Source organism: Dinoponera quadriceps, unplaced genomic scaffold (assembly GCF_001313825.1).
Source record: "Dinoponera quadriceps isolate SergipeBrazil2010 unplaced genomic scaffold, ASM131382v1 scaffold586, whole genome shotgun sequence".
NCBI lineage: Eukaryota > Metazoa > Arthropoda > Insecta > Hymenoptera > Formicidae > Dinoponera > Dinoponera quadriceps.
The window spans coordinates 1910876-1929725 of NW_014554764.1; the positions used below are offsets into that span (position 1 = coordinate 1910876).

Genomic DNA, 18850 nt, shown 5'->3' on the forward strand with positions numbered 1-18850 from the left:
TTTTTCCTTCCCCCCCCCCCCCCCCTCCCGTCGCGTTTCATTTCATCACAATTGCCAAATAAACGTAGGATTTAGACTACCCGCGTGGAGAGTTCGGCGCGGGATGAGGCGGATCCGGATTCTGTCCCTCTTGGAACGCGGGGAGGACACCCGCGTTTCGAGAGGGAACATTCCGCGATCGTTGCTCTCGTGAATACATAAATGAAACGCCAACGGCCAACGTGACCCCCGGTTGGCCGATTCGATCCGGTCTCCCTGTTTGTACTGAACGGTCACACATACCTCGCATGTCTACCGGAGGACGATTACCATTGTACCAATATTATATATCACTTAAAATGGGGACTCGCGACCGTCGGTCGGCCGGCACAATTCTCTGTCGCGTAAGTGTGGAGACCCCAGCGAGAAAACGCGAAGAGAATGTAGGAGGAAGAGAAAAGAAACGGAGAAGGAAAGAATAACCTATATATACGGATTTTGTCAGTATATACATGGCCATGTATATAACCATGTATAATTACGTATGTTCGCGTGGGAAAAAAATTGCCAATGAATAAGAAGGGGTAGAAAATAGTTTCGCCCAATTAAGCGTCGATATTTAAGTATTCACTTCAATTTTACAACAATCGTGCTTGTACGGGAAATCGTTTTTGGCGTGGACATGTGTAATTACGTGTGATTATGTACGGTTATCTAGGAGCAGAGTTTCCCAGGTGGCATAGAGTTTACAGTAGAGGTTTACTTTTATTTAAAAAAGAAATATCTACGGAATTAGGAAAATGAATATCTTAATGGTCATATTGTGTGCAGTCAGCGTCACATGTATGTTATGTCATTCTCTCTAGACGCGATACACCGAGAGATTTTCAGCTTCGCACATACACACGTAAGATTGAAAATCGCCCAAGTAACTCCAATTGTAATGATAGGTTCGTAATGGCTCTAGTTGTCCAATGGTTCCGATCTTATGCGCACATTGTAAGGCTGAAAATCATGCAAGCCTCAATTCAAGGAATGGCATGACGTATGTAACGTCGACTGCGTATATATATGCGCGTGTTAGGATCAAAAGTCGTGAATTCTAACGGACGATATCCTTGTGTTTAATTTTAAGACGGTGTCGGATCTTTAGGGAAGTGTAACGAAAAAGAGATCTGCCGCAGATACGTTGCGTCGGGAATAAGTCAATGAAAAAGGAGTCAATAATCAGTAATCGGGCATGGATCATCGATTGTAGATGTTAATGTAAGTGCGTAAGTCACAAAGACACGCGCCTTCCAAGTATTCCGAAGACTCTACAAAGCCACCGGATTGGCCAAGAAGGTCCATCTTTTCGTCTATATAGATATATACATATATTTGTTTTTAAGTGTCGCGTACTCGGTTACACGTGTGCGTATGATGAGGAAAAGAATTATATAACTGTACAAAGCAGCAGAGAGAGAGAGAGAGAGAGAGAGAGAGAAAGGGAATGAGAGAGAATAACGATTTTTATCGGGAAAAAACAGAGTTTAATATATTCTATGAATGAAGCTTTATAAATGATTATATATATATATATATATAAATATATATATATATATATATTTATATTAATATTATATATACATAGATTATATATATATTTTACGAAAAATTACGAACGACACGAACGTTCGGCGAAGAAGAGAAAAAGCGCATCGTTGTTACGATTATAATGATTACTTATCACTATTAACCATTATCCACGATCTATTGTTTATTTCTCATATGCGATATGGAAACGTCATGCGTCTGTTATATCACTTGTACTTGGCGTCTATATCTATCCAGAATCCTTATATGTATTAGCGAAATACACACACACACACATACACACATACATACTACACCACACCATACACTACTTCTATTTGACGACGTTCCACATCCATTTATTATGTATGCGTGTAATGTATCTACAAAACAACATAGTGGCACCACGTGTTATCGTTATAACACGCGATGCTGCAACTTCAAGAATGGATGTTTTTCGACAATAAGAAATAAACACTTGTGAGCTAACGTGCGCTTCATATACGATTTATATATACGTGCGCGCACACACCTTGCTACCGCCCATGCCACGTGCAAAATGCAAAGTAACTGAATACATTTGCCTTTTTGAGATACGTCCGACATTCCCGCCATTATACATTCGTGACGTCAATTTTTCGGTAATTTCTCCACCAGTCGTTAACATTCCAGGTATCTCGTACGGAGATCTGAGGAAGAATCATTGATGATGTTGGTTGACGGGTTTAAATCCAGTCGACACCGAGCATCGTTTACATAATATCTATGTTATAACATAATATATTATATTGCATTAATACATTATTGAATACGAAATTATGATATAGATGTGATATAATTGATTGTGGTATAATTGATTTTCATTTCAAGATTTTAGGATCCGCGGAGTATCTCGCAACACCGCTGAACACTTCTCTCAATATATGCGCTTTACCAGAAGAGAGAATATTTTCTCTTTGTTTTTCGGTGAAATTTAAGCCGACTTCGCACTTAGTTATTTGACTTTCTGCACGACACCCAGTGTGATTTTCGATCGTCCCTGGCATGCATTGCAGAATTAATTATATTTGAATATTTTATACAACGCCAAGGAGAAGGTACAACGTGATGAATCGGCGACGTGCGTTTTTACTCTTCGCTGTCCATCTCCACGTTTTCCAGCTGCCCTTCCACCTTGCCCTTCAGAGCAGCGAGACTGAGAGGGGTATCGAGCATCTCACGTTCCTCCGGCTTATCCCGCTTGGACCTGTAGAGGGGATTTTCAAACCTGCCACCGCCGGTCGGCTGCCTTATTCTTTCCTCGCTGTCATCAATCTGCCGCCCGCTCGTTCCGGCAACGTCGGCGATCTGAACGTTGCCTTCGGGGACGTTTTCGAAACGGGCGAAACCGTGTTTCTGCTTCTCCACACGAATTCCATCTCGCACGGACGACACAGCCTCCATGCATCCCGAGAGGACGCTGCAAAGGATACATTTCGCCGTAGGCGGTAGAAAGATTTTAATTTCAAGCTTCTGAACTTTCGTTAAATTTTAATTTTAATTACAATTAAAACCCGCTTTTGTTATCATCGCCGCGCATTGCCTTCTCCTCCTCCTCCTCCGAAAGAATTCGCGGAAAAAACTGAGAAAAAAATCGGTTCTTAAACTATAGCCGCACTTTTTGAACAAGAAGAAGAAGAGTTGGAATTCAGTTTAAGCCTGAGTGAAACGTTCAATCTTGCGGTTCCGAGCGGTATTCTCGCTGTCGCTTCGAGCGAAGATGCCACACTTCGTCCGTTTTGAACGAGACCTCGCCCCAAGAAATTTCAAGTATCCCCCAAAGACTTCGACTCGTCATTTGACGCGCCGGCAACCGCCGAGAGTATATCCAGCGTGGGGAAAAATTGCGTAGTAGCCAATTTAATTCGGCTTGATGCCTGCTGAGAGCAATAATTAAGCAACCGGTCGACTCACCGAGGGAACCGGACTAATTAAATATCAGACGAGCGCGAGAGAGTACGCCGGATTCGAAGGGAGTCGCGAGCTCGCGCGCGCTCAGAAAGGCGCACGGAGACGAAGGAGAGGAATTAACGTCGTGAAAGGACGCGCCGGGAAACTCGCGAAATCCGTAAATGAGAAAACGGCGGCGGAGTTCGCCGCCTGCTGAACTACCCGTTCCCCGTAGCTACTTCGCAAATTAAAACACCCTGTTTCACCGTCCGCACTCTCGCATTCCTCCCTCTCGTCTCGTCGGTCTCGCCCGTCCTCTCGTCCCTTTTCTCCCGCGCTCTCTCGTCGTATCGGATGTACGTTCCGGGAAATGAGAATCCCGGAGTTCGACGTTTTCCATTTCCCCGCGGATTTAATAGCAGTGACTCCGAGGGAAATTTTGTCAGCTGCGAATTTGCGACCGGCCTGATGGAGTTGCGAGTTGCAATCTCGTTGTCTGTCACTGACTCGTCCGTCTTTGCGTCTCGAGCGGCGAACGGTGGCGACGAACTCTTCCCAACTACCTCTGTTAATCCGGATTTAAGTGAGCGAACGTTGCGCCTTGCTTCAATTTAAGGGCCTTGCTCCAATTTTCCGCTTCGGCTGGACAGTTACTCTCGCACACTTACTCATATTTCCACGAGGACTGGAATCGGCGATCGACATCGTCTCGAAATGATTTCGACGTGGACCGCCGTAATTTCACGTGCGTGCATCCGATGTACAATCTGTGCGATCGCTTTTCTCCCTCTTTCACAGATTCGCGAAACAGCGAGATCGTCGTCGGATGGAAAAGGCGATCCGTCAGAGAAGTGCCGAGTCGAAATTTAATTATCATTTGACAAATTGTCGCACGTACGCCATTCGTCAGTTTCCAATTATAGATTTTAATACCAGGACTGAAGAATTTCGAAGCGTTATCGGAAAACCAAGCGTGTGACTAAAATTCCACCCCGGGACGGACGCGTCCGGTCGAGCGCGGTCTGAAATTTCCCGCGCCGTCCGTTTCCCGTCGCGCACACAATTGCGCCGCTCGAAACGCGCGTTAAACTCGATTTCCCTCGGTCTTTCCGCGGTGTGTTCGTCGCCACGATTATTGTTACTGCCGTACGTGCGTGCGTCGAGTGTTTGCACAAGTGTAGGAAGCGCACCGTCACGCGACGATCGTCGCGATGAAACTTCACGCGCCCACACGATGTGACGCGAGTTTCTCGCCTTTTTTTACGCTCCGTCCACCGCCGATTTTAACGGCAATATTTATTTAGCCTGACGACCACGCGTCGTGTTCCTTTTTTTATATAACAATTTTTATAAAACAAAGAGAGAGAGAGAACAAAAACAGACAAACCGGCGCTCGTCAACAGTTTCGCATATTGCCGAAATACTCGCGGTCGATACGCGGCGCCTGCCGGCGCGTCCCGTCAAGCTCAGCCGTGCTTTAATATATTATTCAATGTAATACGTTTTAACGAATTATTTAATTTCCGGCTGCGCCGAGAACGTGTGCAAATATATCGGGCAACACAGCGTGGCGCTCCAAATGCTGCGAGATCTCGCGTTGCCGCGCTCGGCGCTGCTTCGGCGGCGTACTCGACGTGTCAAGCGCGCGTTAAATATTTAATTCGACGTAACAATGAGAAATTGCGTTTGACTTTAATTGTCGTTCGAGACTCGCGAAAGGATTCGCTGGTAAACAATGACACTTGAAGTCACTCGTGTCTGGCCATCTCCGAATCTTTTTTTTACTTATCAAACAACGCCCGATTTGTCACTCGAATGCCTTGCCTATGAAGAGCACCTACAACATGTCGAGGTCAGGCACATTTTTCTGAAAATATATCCGTCGTTTATTTCTGATTATACAGGATGTCCCGCGAACAGAGGATTCGATCTGCGTCGAGAAAACTACGATTCCGTTAAAAAAAGAGAAGAAGTCGACCTCGAAACAAATTTACATTATCGACTGTATGACGAAATTAAAGTCACCGATTTATGTCCTCTTCTGAAAACCCTGCAACCCTTTAGTCCGAATTATTTTCCTGTCAATTACTTCGTTTCCGAGATACTCCATTAAAATGGGACACCTCGCATGTAACGGTATTAATGAATATAGATTTTTCAATTTCTCGAGAATCAATTTTTCCATTGTCTTCTTATCATTCGTCTCCCATCTCGGTATAACATTTAGTTGCAAATAGAGTCCCTTTATCCGGCGATCCTCGGTTCCGCCACTTTTGATCGAAAAGAGCCAGAGCGATTGGAAAGAAATGGCCGAGATGGCATCAGACTGTCTTACTTAAGGGACTCTAAATGACACGTCCGCGTGTCCGTCCGCGGATGTGTATTGTCTCACTCACCTCCCCAAGGAATAGCCGAAGTATAAGAAAGCCAGCAGAAGAAGGACGATCACAACGGCCGGTGCACCGAGAAATGGGCCGAGCGCGACTGCCAGTCGGGAATCCTTTATAGCTGCGCCCGCCGTCTCCACGCTCACGTCGATTCCCGTGCCTGGCGGGAAAAGAAATTCTTTTTCGTTTTGTTCTCTCATAGATTATGCGTTTCTGCGCGTGCAGGCCGGCGAGTTGGCGTTTCGTTCGCTTCGAAATATATGAAAAAACATCTGTGCGATTCGATGGATTGAAATACAATTAATAACGTTCGATATGAAACGATAAATTTTATATCAAGCTTTTTCCCCCCCTCTCTCTCTCTCTCTTTTTCTATCGATTATCGTTTCTTCGTACAGACCGGCGAATTGTCCTATTGAAAAGTAAAAGGAGAAAAACCGTGCGCTTCAACCTCCGTTACAAAAGAAAAAGCATATCTGTAATTTGAATTATATATATATGGGAATAATAATGACGTCACAAATGCGGAATAATACATTTTATAAAGCTTCTTTTCTTTCCCCATCGATTATCATTCCTTCCTGAAACAGCGAATTGCCGACCTTTTGACGATAGAAAGTATCGCCCACTTCTATCTTTAATTAAAAATCTGTGATTTGATTTATTAGTATGATTAATAACGTCGAATATAAAACGATATATTCCGTAGAGTTTCTCCCTCTATTTTTTTTTCATTCTTTATCGTTTCTTCGCGCGTAGGCCGACAAATTTCTATCCCCTCGACGATCAATCATGCGCTTCTATCATTCAATAAAACGTGTATCTGTGATTCGACTTATTGGAATGATTAATAACGTCATCGACTCGATGTAATGTATCTTTGTTTGTTCGAAACCACATCGGGAAAAATATCACGTAAATGCTCAGTGCCCCTTTATGTATTACAGTTTTTTACGCTGATCGACGGAACGACATCCTTCCAACGATTAAACGCGTGCCCTTCGTCTATCGTTTGGTGAAAGTACATCTGTACGTTGATTCGGCTTATTGACATAATTAATAACGTTAAATACAAAGTATATGACCCCTTCTCGGTGTGTTCGGAGGTAATATTTTCGGGATTTATGAACTGCGCTGGAAATTCGGTTGAAAAGCCTTTGCAGGAAGAGAGAGAGAGAGAGAGAGAGAGAAAGAGAGAGAAGGAGAAAGAGAGAGAGGGAGAGCGCAGTATAAAATATGCAGAAATTCAAATTTTCACGACAAATAAATAACATTTCGAGCGTGTCGCGCGCGCAGAGGACGCTCACCGCTTGCTCGTTCGATTGCGCGGTTGCACAAGCCGTGTTACACGTTTCAATTATAAAATTGAATTAAAAATCCGTGCCGTCGCTCTCTCTCTCTCTCTCTCTCGTGAGTGTCAAAGCCACTCACAATCAATACCGGCGTGGTGAAACAATAAGAACGGCACGGACAATGGCACTTTATCGCTTTTGCACATGCGATTTCAAGCTCTCCCCGCTACGTCAATCCCCGACGACTTCGCGGTAAAAACGCGCTCCGAAATCGCTCGGAGATTCTGCCGTGACGTTCGTCGTCGCGGATTATGTTTGGAAAATCCGCCATACGGACGGCACAGGTGAGAATCACAGGAGCGCACTAACTTCGCAGCATCTCCCGAAGATTCTCCACCGCCTCCTGGATCACGACGCCGGAATAGTCGCCCTTAGACTTCACGAGGACCTCGACACCGCCGGCCAGGGTGCGTCGGACGTGCCAGGCGATCTGCGCCGCGTATCCTTCCAGAGCCTCGTCCGCTGTGATCCGCACGACCGCCAGGGAGATCGACTTCGTCGACGTGGAAACGCGCCCGCCGCAGTACGGACAGCAGTGACCCTCCACCTGCGGTAAAGTCGGTTGAAAAATTCGGTAAATTATGTGTGTTATATAAATTTGGTGTGAGGATAAATCTTGGTTCCCCCCTCCTACCCCCGGTTGAAATCCCGGCCGTGTATATGATACTGCCGTTTGTAGTTAAAGGATTAATGAAATGTTGACGTTTGCTGCGAAAACGCAGCGCCTGACCTTAAGAGGATACTCGCAGGCAGTGAATCCGCATCGTCCTTCTTGAATGGTGCAGATCTCCTCGAGGTAATAATAATGAAATATTCTGTCAAGAGCGGAACTCTTCTGGCAGGTACACTTCGGGCAGCTGTACTCGGCATAGCTGCAAAAAATGATCTCCCGGAAGACAAACTTACAACGGTAAAGGAGAAAAAGATTACAGAATGTACGATAAATAAATGCGAATCAGAACCCTTTATCTCGTTTTATTAACTTTCCACTGGCCGTCTTTTCGAATGCAATTAATTACACTTTATACGTAATTTAATATGTTGACTGACAAGATCAACTTCTCATGGCTATTTTTTTCAAAACAAGACGGTCAATAATTTAAAAAATTTCGTACACTGTTTGTATAGCATCTCCTTAATATCACAGCAGTTTTCCACTAAAATCCCAAATTGGTTTAGAAGAAATGACAAGTAATAATTAAGAATAAATTAAGAAATTAAGAATCTCCAAGAAAACGACCTGCGACTAAATGCGCGTTATCGGGACTTACTTCACGGTGGGCTTGCTTGCGACGAATTCCCTGCGATCTTGGAAAGCCCTCCATTGCCACCTGGTGAACGGCTGTTCCTCGTTCGACGGCCGAATTGACTTCACCTCTATCCCATTTATGGGCAGCAGGATGCTCAAGGTGCGATTCACGTTCGGCAGGACCACGCTGTCCTGCCGGCAAGGCAATTGCTCGAGATGCGGCGCCGCTATCGAGCTCCCGTTCCAATTCGCCGGGTCGACCCAGAAGAAATTACCCTTCCTCGACCATCTGCTGACTCTCGCGTCCGCTCTCGAGTGGCTTAGCTTTGCATACGCGTAACATGCACGGTGAATTATTTCGGCGCGAAAGCGCGAAATGCGCGGCGAGTCTCTTAGTAACGCGCGTAACACGACTAACAACGGCGAAATTTCACCGGTTTATTTATTAACACAGCCACTTTATGTGCTCATGCTGATTAGTTTGTTCGTACAGTAATCAAAGGGATTAAAGCCCGCCTGGTTAGCCGATAGCAAAATGAAGCTCGACAATGACGATCTGATAATTGATTAATTCGCTGTTGGATATTCCTGAGATTCAATTTCCCCACTCGGTAGTTTGTTTTCCATTTGATAATTTTGCAATTTCTTTCGTCCAACAATTAACCGATTTACTTGTACAGTCCGCTGGAAGAATTAGGTCTTACGAGACTGGCCGATTAATGGCGAAGGAAAACTGAACGATGAAATCTGACACACAAATTGATTAGCTTGCACTGAAACAGTCCGGAGATTCAATCATTACTCGGAAATCGGCTGCAATTTTTCAGCTCATAATTGTGTAATTTCTTTCGTCGGGCCACTTTAGTTAGCTTGTTTACATAACCGTTGGAGGAAGTAAGCGTTACATTCTTGGTCGACGAGTAGTCGTGATTTTTCATCTCGTAACTGTTTCGTTTCTTTTTTTATCCCAGAAGTCACTGGAGAAACTTTGTTGCCGTCATCGCGAGCATAAATGAGAAGGAACAAGGGGAAAAAACTGATCAAATACACAAATTTGTCAGATTACAATCAGACACGTGGATTCATTTCTAGTTAATGGAACATTCATGATCGAGAAATGAGCCGATGTGCGTGGAACGTACGTAAACTTTAGAATTTTATAATGTTTATCACCGTGGTGACGCGTTTCGATAAGCAGCACTCTACGGAATCAAAGCGGTCATCAAAGCGACATGTCGGCGTTAACATTAATGTCGCAATTATACGCGTCAGCGGGAGCGAGATCCCGCATATTTGATAAACAAACGACGATTTTCATCTGCGAGTGTAATGAATGCACGCTCAAAAAGGTCAGTCGGATATCAAATCGTTCGCACGGGTCCTCCCGTTTCATTCGCTCGTCGAACTGGCCGTCATAACGAGTTAATGAACTGTGCGCTCACCTGCAGTTTGCCGTTCCTCGGCAGGACCAGGGATCCTTGCCGGGACAGATCGAGGGCGGACAATCTGAGATCGGCGGGTTCGGCGATGCCCACTGCGTGGCGGGTCTCCTCGGGAAAAATGACGTGGCTGTCAATTTCCGGGACGCGACCGTCCGCCCAGTTGCTGGCGGTTTGCCACTCCAGGTCCGGCAGCCAGTACTTCTCAAGAGCGACGGTGTAACCGGATAACGCCAGGATGACGCACAGTGCGAGTTCACGACTCAACGCAAAACGGCCGGACATGGTTCCTTCTTTCCTCTTTCTTTAAATCCTCCCGTATTTTCGTGAAAACGACGTTAGTCGACGGACGGAGCAATGAGTAGAGGAAAAGTACCAGAATCAACATACCATTTTTGGTTTCTACGTTCTCGTTGATGGTATGAAATGAAAATTTATATGCGTGCATGCAAACCGGAGACGTTTCTCCAGCAAAATATATTTATGATGGTCTCATAAAAATTGTTACATATTTTCTTGCAAATGTGTATCTTCACGTTTGAGAGGATTGACGTTTCTAGAAACTACGGTAAAACAATTTGTGTCACGAACGGTTTACCCAAATTTTTGTTACTTTAACAAGGCTTTGTTACTTTAACAAGATAAATATATTAATTTAATGTATTTGTGTGCTTTTTTCAACGTATTCCCCCCATATTAAAGCAATACAAAAATTTAGATGGGCCATTTGTAACATAACATTTTTTACTGTGGCCTAAAACCGACATACCAATGATAGGAAATTATTAAAAAAAGATAAAACAAGAAAGCATTGAAATTACATTATTCTATACATTTATTATATGTCCTTATATGTTATCTTTAATCTTACGTATTTTCAAAAAAATTTAGAGATTTTTACGTCGCACCTTCATCATGCGAAAAGGAATCTTCTGACTTCTTTTCGACTATCTTAACAAGCAAACGAGAAACGCGAGGGAAAATCGATCACCGGTAGTTTCAACTGTATTCTGTGAAATAATATTTCAGTAAAACCCAGGTATGCCGATTGAAAGGCCAGTAAATTCAGGTGTCTCGATTCACAGAACAATTCGAGCCTAACTTTGCCTGCACGGTGCAATGACAGAAGATGGAGATTCGTTCAAGTGATCCAAAGTGGTATAAAAGGTATGGAAATTCATCCGATACCGTGGCATCGTCAAGTAAATCACTTACCGCTTTGTTGAATTTTCACAGGAAGAAAGCTCGACGAAATTCCGGCGCAACGAAAAATCAAACAACGCTGATAACAGCACCGTGAAACGCGCTTGCATGAGAAATTGCCGCTTCGGCTCCAACTATTTACGCAGCGGACGAAGTTCACGCACCGTCTAACAGGATTTCACACTTGGCAGCCGAGAAACTCGAGTGCGTCGGTTTACCTACGTATCGATTTTCGTGCTTTTTCTCCGACAGACGCGCCGGCTGATCCTCACCTGAACCGCGGGAAACGGGGAAGCTGGTTCGATCGTTCTTTCTCTCCTATCGATTTGGTTTACGGTCTGAACTCCCGTGAAGATAAAGAAAAACAGAAAGGAGCGCGGCAAAGTCGACGAAGGAAGCTGGACTCGACCGGGACTCCGTGCAGCGAGCACTACGTCGGATTATCGAGACCGAACGGGGGCGTGCCTGATTCATGGCGGCGGTTCTGGCGCGGACTCGCGCGTTATTTATCGCGGATCGGGTCACCACGCGAGTCCCACGCCGAGCGCCGCGGTCTTTATCGTGTAACTATTAATTCACGTCGTGGTCGAAACGTACACCGGGAATACGGGATCCGGCGTATCCGGCGAGACCCATCGTGATTGCTGTATCAACTGTATTACAAATGCGCTCTCTCGCCGTTCACAGGGAATGGCGAGGCGTAACCGTTGATATAAAAATTAGAGACGTCGATCTGTCCGTCGCCGGGAATTATTTCTATTCCGAATCCGGGATGCACGGGAGAGAGACGCTGCATTTGCCCGTTACGTGCATTAAATATATCGACATATTTGCATTCATCGTTTATTATAATAGGTACACTTAATAAATCATGCCGGCGAACGCGCTCGTCGCGCACGATAAATATATCGGAATAACATTCGCCGTTCAATAAATTCTCATTTGACTGCAGCAGCTAAAATAATGACGTGTCAAAGGGTGCAAGCGGTGTCGAAAGTGCGTACATACACACACACGCTCGCTCATATACACGTCGTACACACACACACACACATACACATGCACGCGCGCAAGCATACGTACATACATACGGCATACGTGTGACGAAAAGAAGATTGTAAGATTTATTATCACATTCATAGTACATAGGTACAATACAGCAGCGAGTAATAGTGTAATTTTTCTTCCTCTACGTGTGGGACGGTCGGGAGTAATTATCGCGGGCATCAACGAAAACGTGCAACCGAGCATCGTCGCGGTCGGAGAGAAGGTGGAGTTGTGGGGATTTTTTTCATTTCAGCACATCGAGGTTATTATTATATCTTATCTATCGCACAGTTATTATTAATCGAATTCGCCGCTGTAACGATCTGCCCCAGACTCGGTAATTGATTTCGGAAAACATGCGAAAGTGTGCGATCGGCGCCGTCATTACAATTCGTAATCGCGTGCTTAAGGCGAGTTGAGAAACCATTCGGAGAGAGAAAGGCGATGCAATATTTTATTCGAACGAAAAGCGCAAGCATTAATCAGTGTCGGAATATACATAGTGTTTAATAGTAATATAATTTATAAGTACGAGCCGGCTCTGTGATCGAAGGAAACGCCTGCTCTACTCTATTTCGCTCTTCCTCCGATCCTTTCCTCTTCTTCTTCCTCGTCTCCGGTAAACGAACAACGAATATAATATGTATTCGGATTATTGATCGCGACGAGAGGTGCGGGGGAAGAGCTGACGAATTTTTCGGACGAATTCGCTGGAGCGGAGAACGGAAAAGAATTTTTCTACGATCGCGCCGGACAAAGTATCACTGTCGTCTCTGTGTACATTTATAGCCGGAGCGTGGACTGTCAACGAATCTTATTTATACGATAAAATATTCCGTGTTAAAAACGGCCCAACTGAAACTTTGTGCTAAAGGGGGGATATGCTACAAACGTACACAAATATACGTTGAAAAGTGCACAAATATAATGTTAAATTAACACACATATCGGTGTACCCTTTAACAGATTCCCCGTGTTAAAGCGGCTGAAGGTTTCGGTGGACTGTTTTTAACGAGAACTCTATTTTTACAGTGTAGAGAACTCCTCGAAGTAAAGGGAGAATCCGCGGTTTCGCTCTTAACACAACGAGTGCCGCGTCATTCGTGAGCGAACAATGCTGATAATTCGACCGGTGCCACGTCGCACACGTATGTTTTACTTCGGAGGATCCATCACCGCACACAAGTGGCAAGATAATTAACACAATATGACATCTAGAGGTGAGAACGATAACAATTGAGGGGGGGGGGGGATAAGTCGCACAGCCCCGGGGAAGATCCCAGTGGAAGGCCAGCTGGGCACGCGATGTGTTAACGTTCAACTTCCGCGGGCGACCGTCTCGTCGCGCTCGGCGTTCAGCGACCTCGCGAGGGCCCTTCCTATCGCAACGTCGTCGTCGACGTTCGCGAAGCCAGTAACGCGAACTCGGTATCGATCGTGTAATTTTTCCCTGGGGAAAAACGGAAACGTGAAAGGTGAAAGTTCGAAATTCGTGTTCAATTTAGAAAACTTGCACTCTCCGCAAATTCACGTTTCGAGGGGAAGATTTATAACTTCCCCGGGGGGGATCGGTCATGAATCTTCTCCTTTAGCGTGAATTCGTAAAAAGTATATTTTCTAATTTGAAAACGTTTGGAATTTTCACATCTCCGCCCTTAGGGAAAAACTGCGCGATCGATATGCCTTGTCTGGCGTCGAGGCAGCCGATCGGGGCGGCAAGCGCGTAATTTTTCCTTAGAGCGGATACGTGAGAGGTGAAAAGTTTCACGTACGATCACACTTCTCGAACTGCGAAAATGTGTGGAACTTGCGTGGAATTTGTTTTCTACTGATTCTCAGGTGGTTACCATTTCCCGACAAAACGCGAGACGCGTCGCGGAACTCATCGGAAAGGAAGTGTTGCAACTTTTAATCTGCCGACGCTGCTAATTGGCTGTCACAACCAGGGTCGCGCCGCAAGTCTGGGAGCGTCGTCGCGACGAACGTCGTCGCAACCGACATTGCGACAGATGTGGAAGGGCCTTCACGTGGCGACGACGACGCGGAGACGTCGGGGAAGCTGCGCGCGAGAAATTTCGCCCCTCACGACTTCACGATCACCGGCATTGTTATTCAACTGGACGAACACCGCTCGACTGGAGAGGAGGAGGGGTTGATCGTCAGTATCGATTATCGTTAATGATTATCAATTTATTTATACGCAACAGAGATAGTCGACACCGAGTCGATCCGACGGTGGATTTTGAAAAAAACGCGGTGCATCGTTAAAAACGGGACCGCGGGGGGAAGCAACGAATTACGCGGTCCACGGTGGATCGACTCGGCTTCCGGCCGCTGAAGGTGCTTTCTTCGCGCCAGGTCGTCCACAGGGACTGAAGCAAACGGCGGGGGGGGGNNNGGGGGGGGGGGGGGGGGGGGGGGGGGAAGACAGTCCGTGCTCCTCGACGGGGAGGCTCTACTGAGCCAGCTCCTCGTCCTCGCTCAATTCTTTGCTCAGCAGGTATCTCGGGCCAGCTACGTCGACGTTCGGTCTCCTCGCGGCCACCTCGGCCAACTTCCAGCCGCGTTTCCCGATGCCGAAGTTGAACGGCTGGTTACCGCGCTTCTCCTCCATGAAGTCGTCCGCGTTGTCCTCGTGCGAGTGATAAGCCTCCAGGTTGTCGGCCGGGAAGTAATCCAGGCCCAGGGGATGGTTGGTGCGCTTGCCCAAGCCGAACCTGTAGTCTCGCAGACGCTTGCCGATGCCGAAGGAGAATGGCCGCGTTCTCTGCGAATTGTTCGGCCGCGTGGAAATCACAATTGTGTCGTGCAGATCGAAGCACGGAGGGAATTCGGAGTGAAAAAGCGCGCTGTGCAATCAAGTAGGAGACAACTGCTGGCGAGGCATCGGATCAGTGCCGGTTTTCGGCGGTATTAGATATTCCAAGATCGATTCGATACTGGAGGAACACCGGATTGATGGAGATTGACCGAGACTCGGAAGACAACCGTGCCGATTTTCAATATTGCAAACGCACAAAACTGATCGGCAGCAAAATATCAGGACGATATTTCTAGCGACGATTTCTAGTGATGACTATTAATGTTACTGTACAATTGCTAACGTCACGACTATACCGCGGGAGGAAAGTCAAAATACGGCCGGTACCGCGTTTGTGCCTGCAGACGTCCACTTTTCAATGTTATGTAAGGTGAGAAAAATCGAAGCGAGGCGGTTTTGACTGGGACCGAAGCCGGGTCTTCCTCGCTTGCCCGATAACCACCTTTATCACTGACAAGCAGAGACGATATCATCTGACATTTGCTTTAAATATTGTCCATTGATTAATTTACATATAAATTGCGACTAAATTAGTTTGACCAGAACCGCTTTGATTTCATTTCAGCGCTTGATATTTTGCAACTGTTTGTCCAAACCGGGCTTTTGTATTAGTTCCAGACAATTTGAAATTGTCACAATGTGGAATTGCCGATATCTCTCGCTTTCTCATTCAAGGCTTTGATATCGTAGCGTGAAATCCATTTTTCAATACTGAACTGGTACGTCGCCAGCCTTCGGTACTGCCGAATATGTATGATTTCTACATAGGATATTACGTATCCACACAAAAAAAGAAATGGTAGAAATAGTGGTAGAATCAACGAAATCTTGTTTGAAGAAAAATTTGAAGTTAACGAAATCTCACTTAAATAAAATCTTCTCAAGCACAGCACTTAGTCCATTGAACAAATCACACATAGTTGCTGTAATCAAGTTATCAACTGATTCAACGATTGCGATTTCGTCAGCAAACATCAACATTATGCCAAAGCAACGTATGTTGCGTCGATACTTAATTTGTTCAGTAATATTTTTGTAAATAAAGGCGATCTGATTTTGCCGATTCAGCCGATTTTTTCTCCGGATACAGGATATGCCGGAATTATCGTAGGACATTTTAACATTTTCAGAGATGCTGAACAAGGAAATGCATCGAATCAATCGGAACAATTAAACTTGAAAGAGCTTATGTAACTTCGCGAAGAATTGTCGCAGAGCGCCCGATTCGTAATTTTTATGACCACTTTGACGTTCTTCTTAAGGACTTTGCGCCTACTTAGATAACTTCTAGACTGGCAAAGATCTACTTCGATGATACTACACTTGTTAATTTCTTTTTCTCTTCTTTTAAACCTTTAATTCTATAAATTTAATTTTAATGCTAACTACTGGAAGTAATCTCGATATTTCAGTTATTAAATTTATATGAGCGCACAGAACAATTTATTTTGAACGCGAAAAGCAATGAAATTGGAAATTTAAAGCATCATCGTGGTCAAAGTAGAAGTAAATTATATCACAAGAATTGACACTATATCTTGCTATTTTAGCTCCTATTGTGTTGTAGAATTGAAGGTTTAACAGAGCCGAAATTTCGACTCGGGCGATGTGCCGATAAGAGCTTTAAAGCAGAACGTCTCAACTTCGAGACCTCGTCGAGCTTTCCGTTCAGCGATACTTCCACAGAGAAGAGCCGAAGATGCGCTTAATCGATTCGATCAACTTGGCGGAAAGGAAATTGTAATTTAATTTCTAAAGAAGCATATTTTTTTAAAGAGAAGACTGAACTTTCAAGTCGCCTAAAGCAAAGTTAAAAAGAAATGTATCCTCCGCGCACGTGCGACCTTAAAACCGTTTTCTCGTCAATTTTTCGTAGTTGACTTGAAAGAAGTATCACCTGAAGAAGACGCGACCTGGGCTTGCACGCGAAAGCTGCAGCATCCGGCTTTAAAACGCTCTCGGGAATACCTGTGTTCTGCGATATTTTCTCCGAATGTTTCAATTTCGTCATTTCACCGACCGGTCGACTCGAAGCGATCCTTTGATTTCATTTCCCAGCAATGTAACACGTCAAAGATTTATGCCGAGTCTTTGTCATGATACCCTATCGAATGTCGATTTCTTTCTACCTTTATTTCTACGCAAACACAAGAGAGAGAGAGAGAGAGAGAGAGAAAGCTGTCTCCGTTAGTAAAAAGATTGTCTAACGAGAGTTTTTTTGTCCCGGCCGGGACTCACTTTGTCCTCGTTACTGTCGACCCATCGCTTCCCAATGCCGAAGTTGTACAGCGGTAGCCTCTTGTACTCGGACACGTAAGCGTACGACCTCTTCTCCGAGGGCTGCTCGTACTCCATATTGTTCAACAGCGGATTTAATCTCGAAATGTGCAGCGACGAAGACGGCACCTCCTCCATCGCCGCCGTCAATTCGCCGAGCACGACGCTCAACAGGCAGAGCATAATGAGCCTCGTGGCGATCGTACTCGACGTTGCTCTCATGATGCGGCCACCGGAACTGGGAACAGAGAAATTCGCCGCAATTTGTAACGCGGCAAATGTCATTCGAACTTTCGCGCCCGTTCGAGATTGAGTTATTCGGATTTCCTCGGATTAGCTCGGGGGAAATTGCCTCGCGCTCGTCCTGGCGAATTTAAAGCGCGGTCGCGCAATAACTGCTTACTCGCACACGGAAGTTCCCCGGTTTCGCGCAATTCCGGACAATATCGGTGACTTTTTCCGCCGTTTTTTTTCCTCTCGGCTGTGACGTAAGCGGGACGGCGAGAATGTCGTGAATTATCGCGAAATCGAGAGGCCGGGGAAAATTGGGAGAAATATGGTGAGCGGGCGAGCGAGCAAGAGAGAGAGAGAGAGAGAGAGAGAGAGCGGACAAAAGAGAGTACTGATAATAATACGGCCATTATGTCGGTAACGGTGATTGCCTTTACGTGCCTACAACGTTCTCGAAGTGTCTTATATCCACACCGGGAGGGATTCCGGCGAGGACGTAAAAGGGAGTTAACGCGTACTCCGCGGAAGATTTTTACGGCTCCTCCGAGGCGCAGATGCACGCGAATGGAATTCTGCCATGTAAAATAAAATGAGGAGTTATTTACGAGTGGCGGGGGATAAATGTCGTCAGCGGCGGAGAGAGAGAGAAATAGAGAGAGAGAGAGAGAGAGTAGCTTCTACCGGCGCGCACTGGCAGCATTGTCGCGACAATTTTACGACGCGGATTCCGACAGTCCGAGTATCATACCTCTTTGCAAAATATCTTCGCCGCAGCCGGACGCGAATCCCGACGTTAAATCCAGACGAAATATCGGAAGCTTCTTTTACTCGCGTCGCAAAATATCGGAAGCTTCTTGCAGCGTCCGCGAGCAACGTTCTTTCGCGTCTCGCGCGAAACGACGTGCGAAATTTCGTTGAAATGTGCGAGAAAGAAATGTGCCGCACCGAGGAAAAAAGTGCTAATATTTACTTGATCCGAGTAGAATGGTTGCACCGATGCTCCTTGGCGAATATTTACAAGAAGTAGAAATATAATTACGATATGATATCTTTTCTTCGCATAAGTGGATATTTATTTGTACATGTTGAAACAGTTGCGGCAAGTGTTAAATGAATAATATCGCATCGTACCGTCTATCTAATTAATTAGATATTTCTACTAACAACAGCGGAATGGAGCACGATCAGTGACAGGATGGTCACAGCGCTTTTATTTCGATGAGTTTCACGACGCATGTATCCAACAGGCAAATTGCATCTCACGAGGATAAAAAATGAATGCCCTCATCGGACGCGGGATGCGTTCCGAAGCTTATAGAAAAAAATTGCTGCAACTATCCTGTGACTGACTGCGGGGGGGG

The 18850-nt window shown here is 45.4% G+C and overlaps 2 protein-coding genes across 2 annotated transcripts in view; both read right to left on the reverse strand.

The window, feature by feature from the left end:
* Positions 1 to 20: 20 nt before the first annotated feature.
* On the reverse strand, positions 21 to 11548 carry LOC106741686 (protein amnionless-like). Its single transcript, XM_014613935.1, has 7 exons — positions 11126 to 11548; positions 9914 to 10214; positions 8494 to 8795; positions 7953 to 8094; positions 7532 to 7769; positions 5880 to 6030; positions 21 to 3013 (listed from the first exon to the last, which is right to left on the reverse strand). The coding sequence occupies exons 1-7, from the start codon at positions 11221 to 11223 to the stop codon at positions 2683 to 2685; spliced, it is 1563 nt and encodes a 520-aa protein (XP_014469421.1). The 5' UTR covers positions 11224 to 11548; the 3' UTR covers positions 21 to 2682.
* Positions 11549 to 14566: 3018 nt separating this feature from the next.
* The window catches only part of LOC106741691 (allatostatin A), a 17943-nt gene continuing 13659 nt past the window's right edge, over positions 14567 to 18850 (reverse strand). Inside the window, exons 2-3 of the mRNA XM_014613942.1 lie at positions 17220 to 17496; positions 14567 to 14927 (exon numbers count right to left, since the gene is read on the reverse strand). Coding sequence (XP_014469428.1) covers positions 14616 to 14927; positions 17220 to 17480 — 573 coding nt within the window. The 5' untranslated portion in view covers positions 17481 to 17496 and the 3' untranslated portion in view covers positions 14567 to 14615. The remainder of the gene's footprint in view (positions 14928 to 17219; positions 17497 to 18850) is intronic.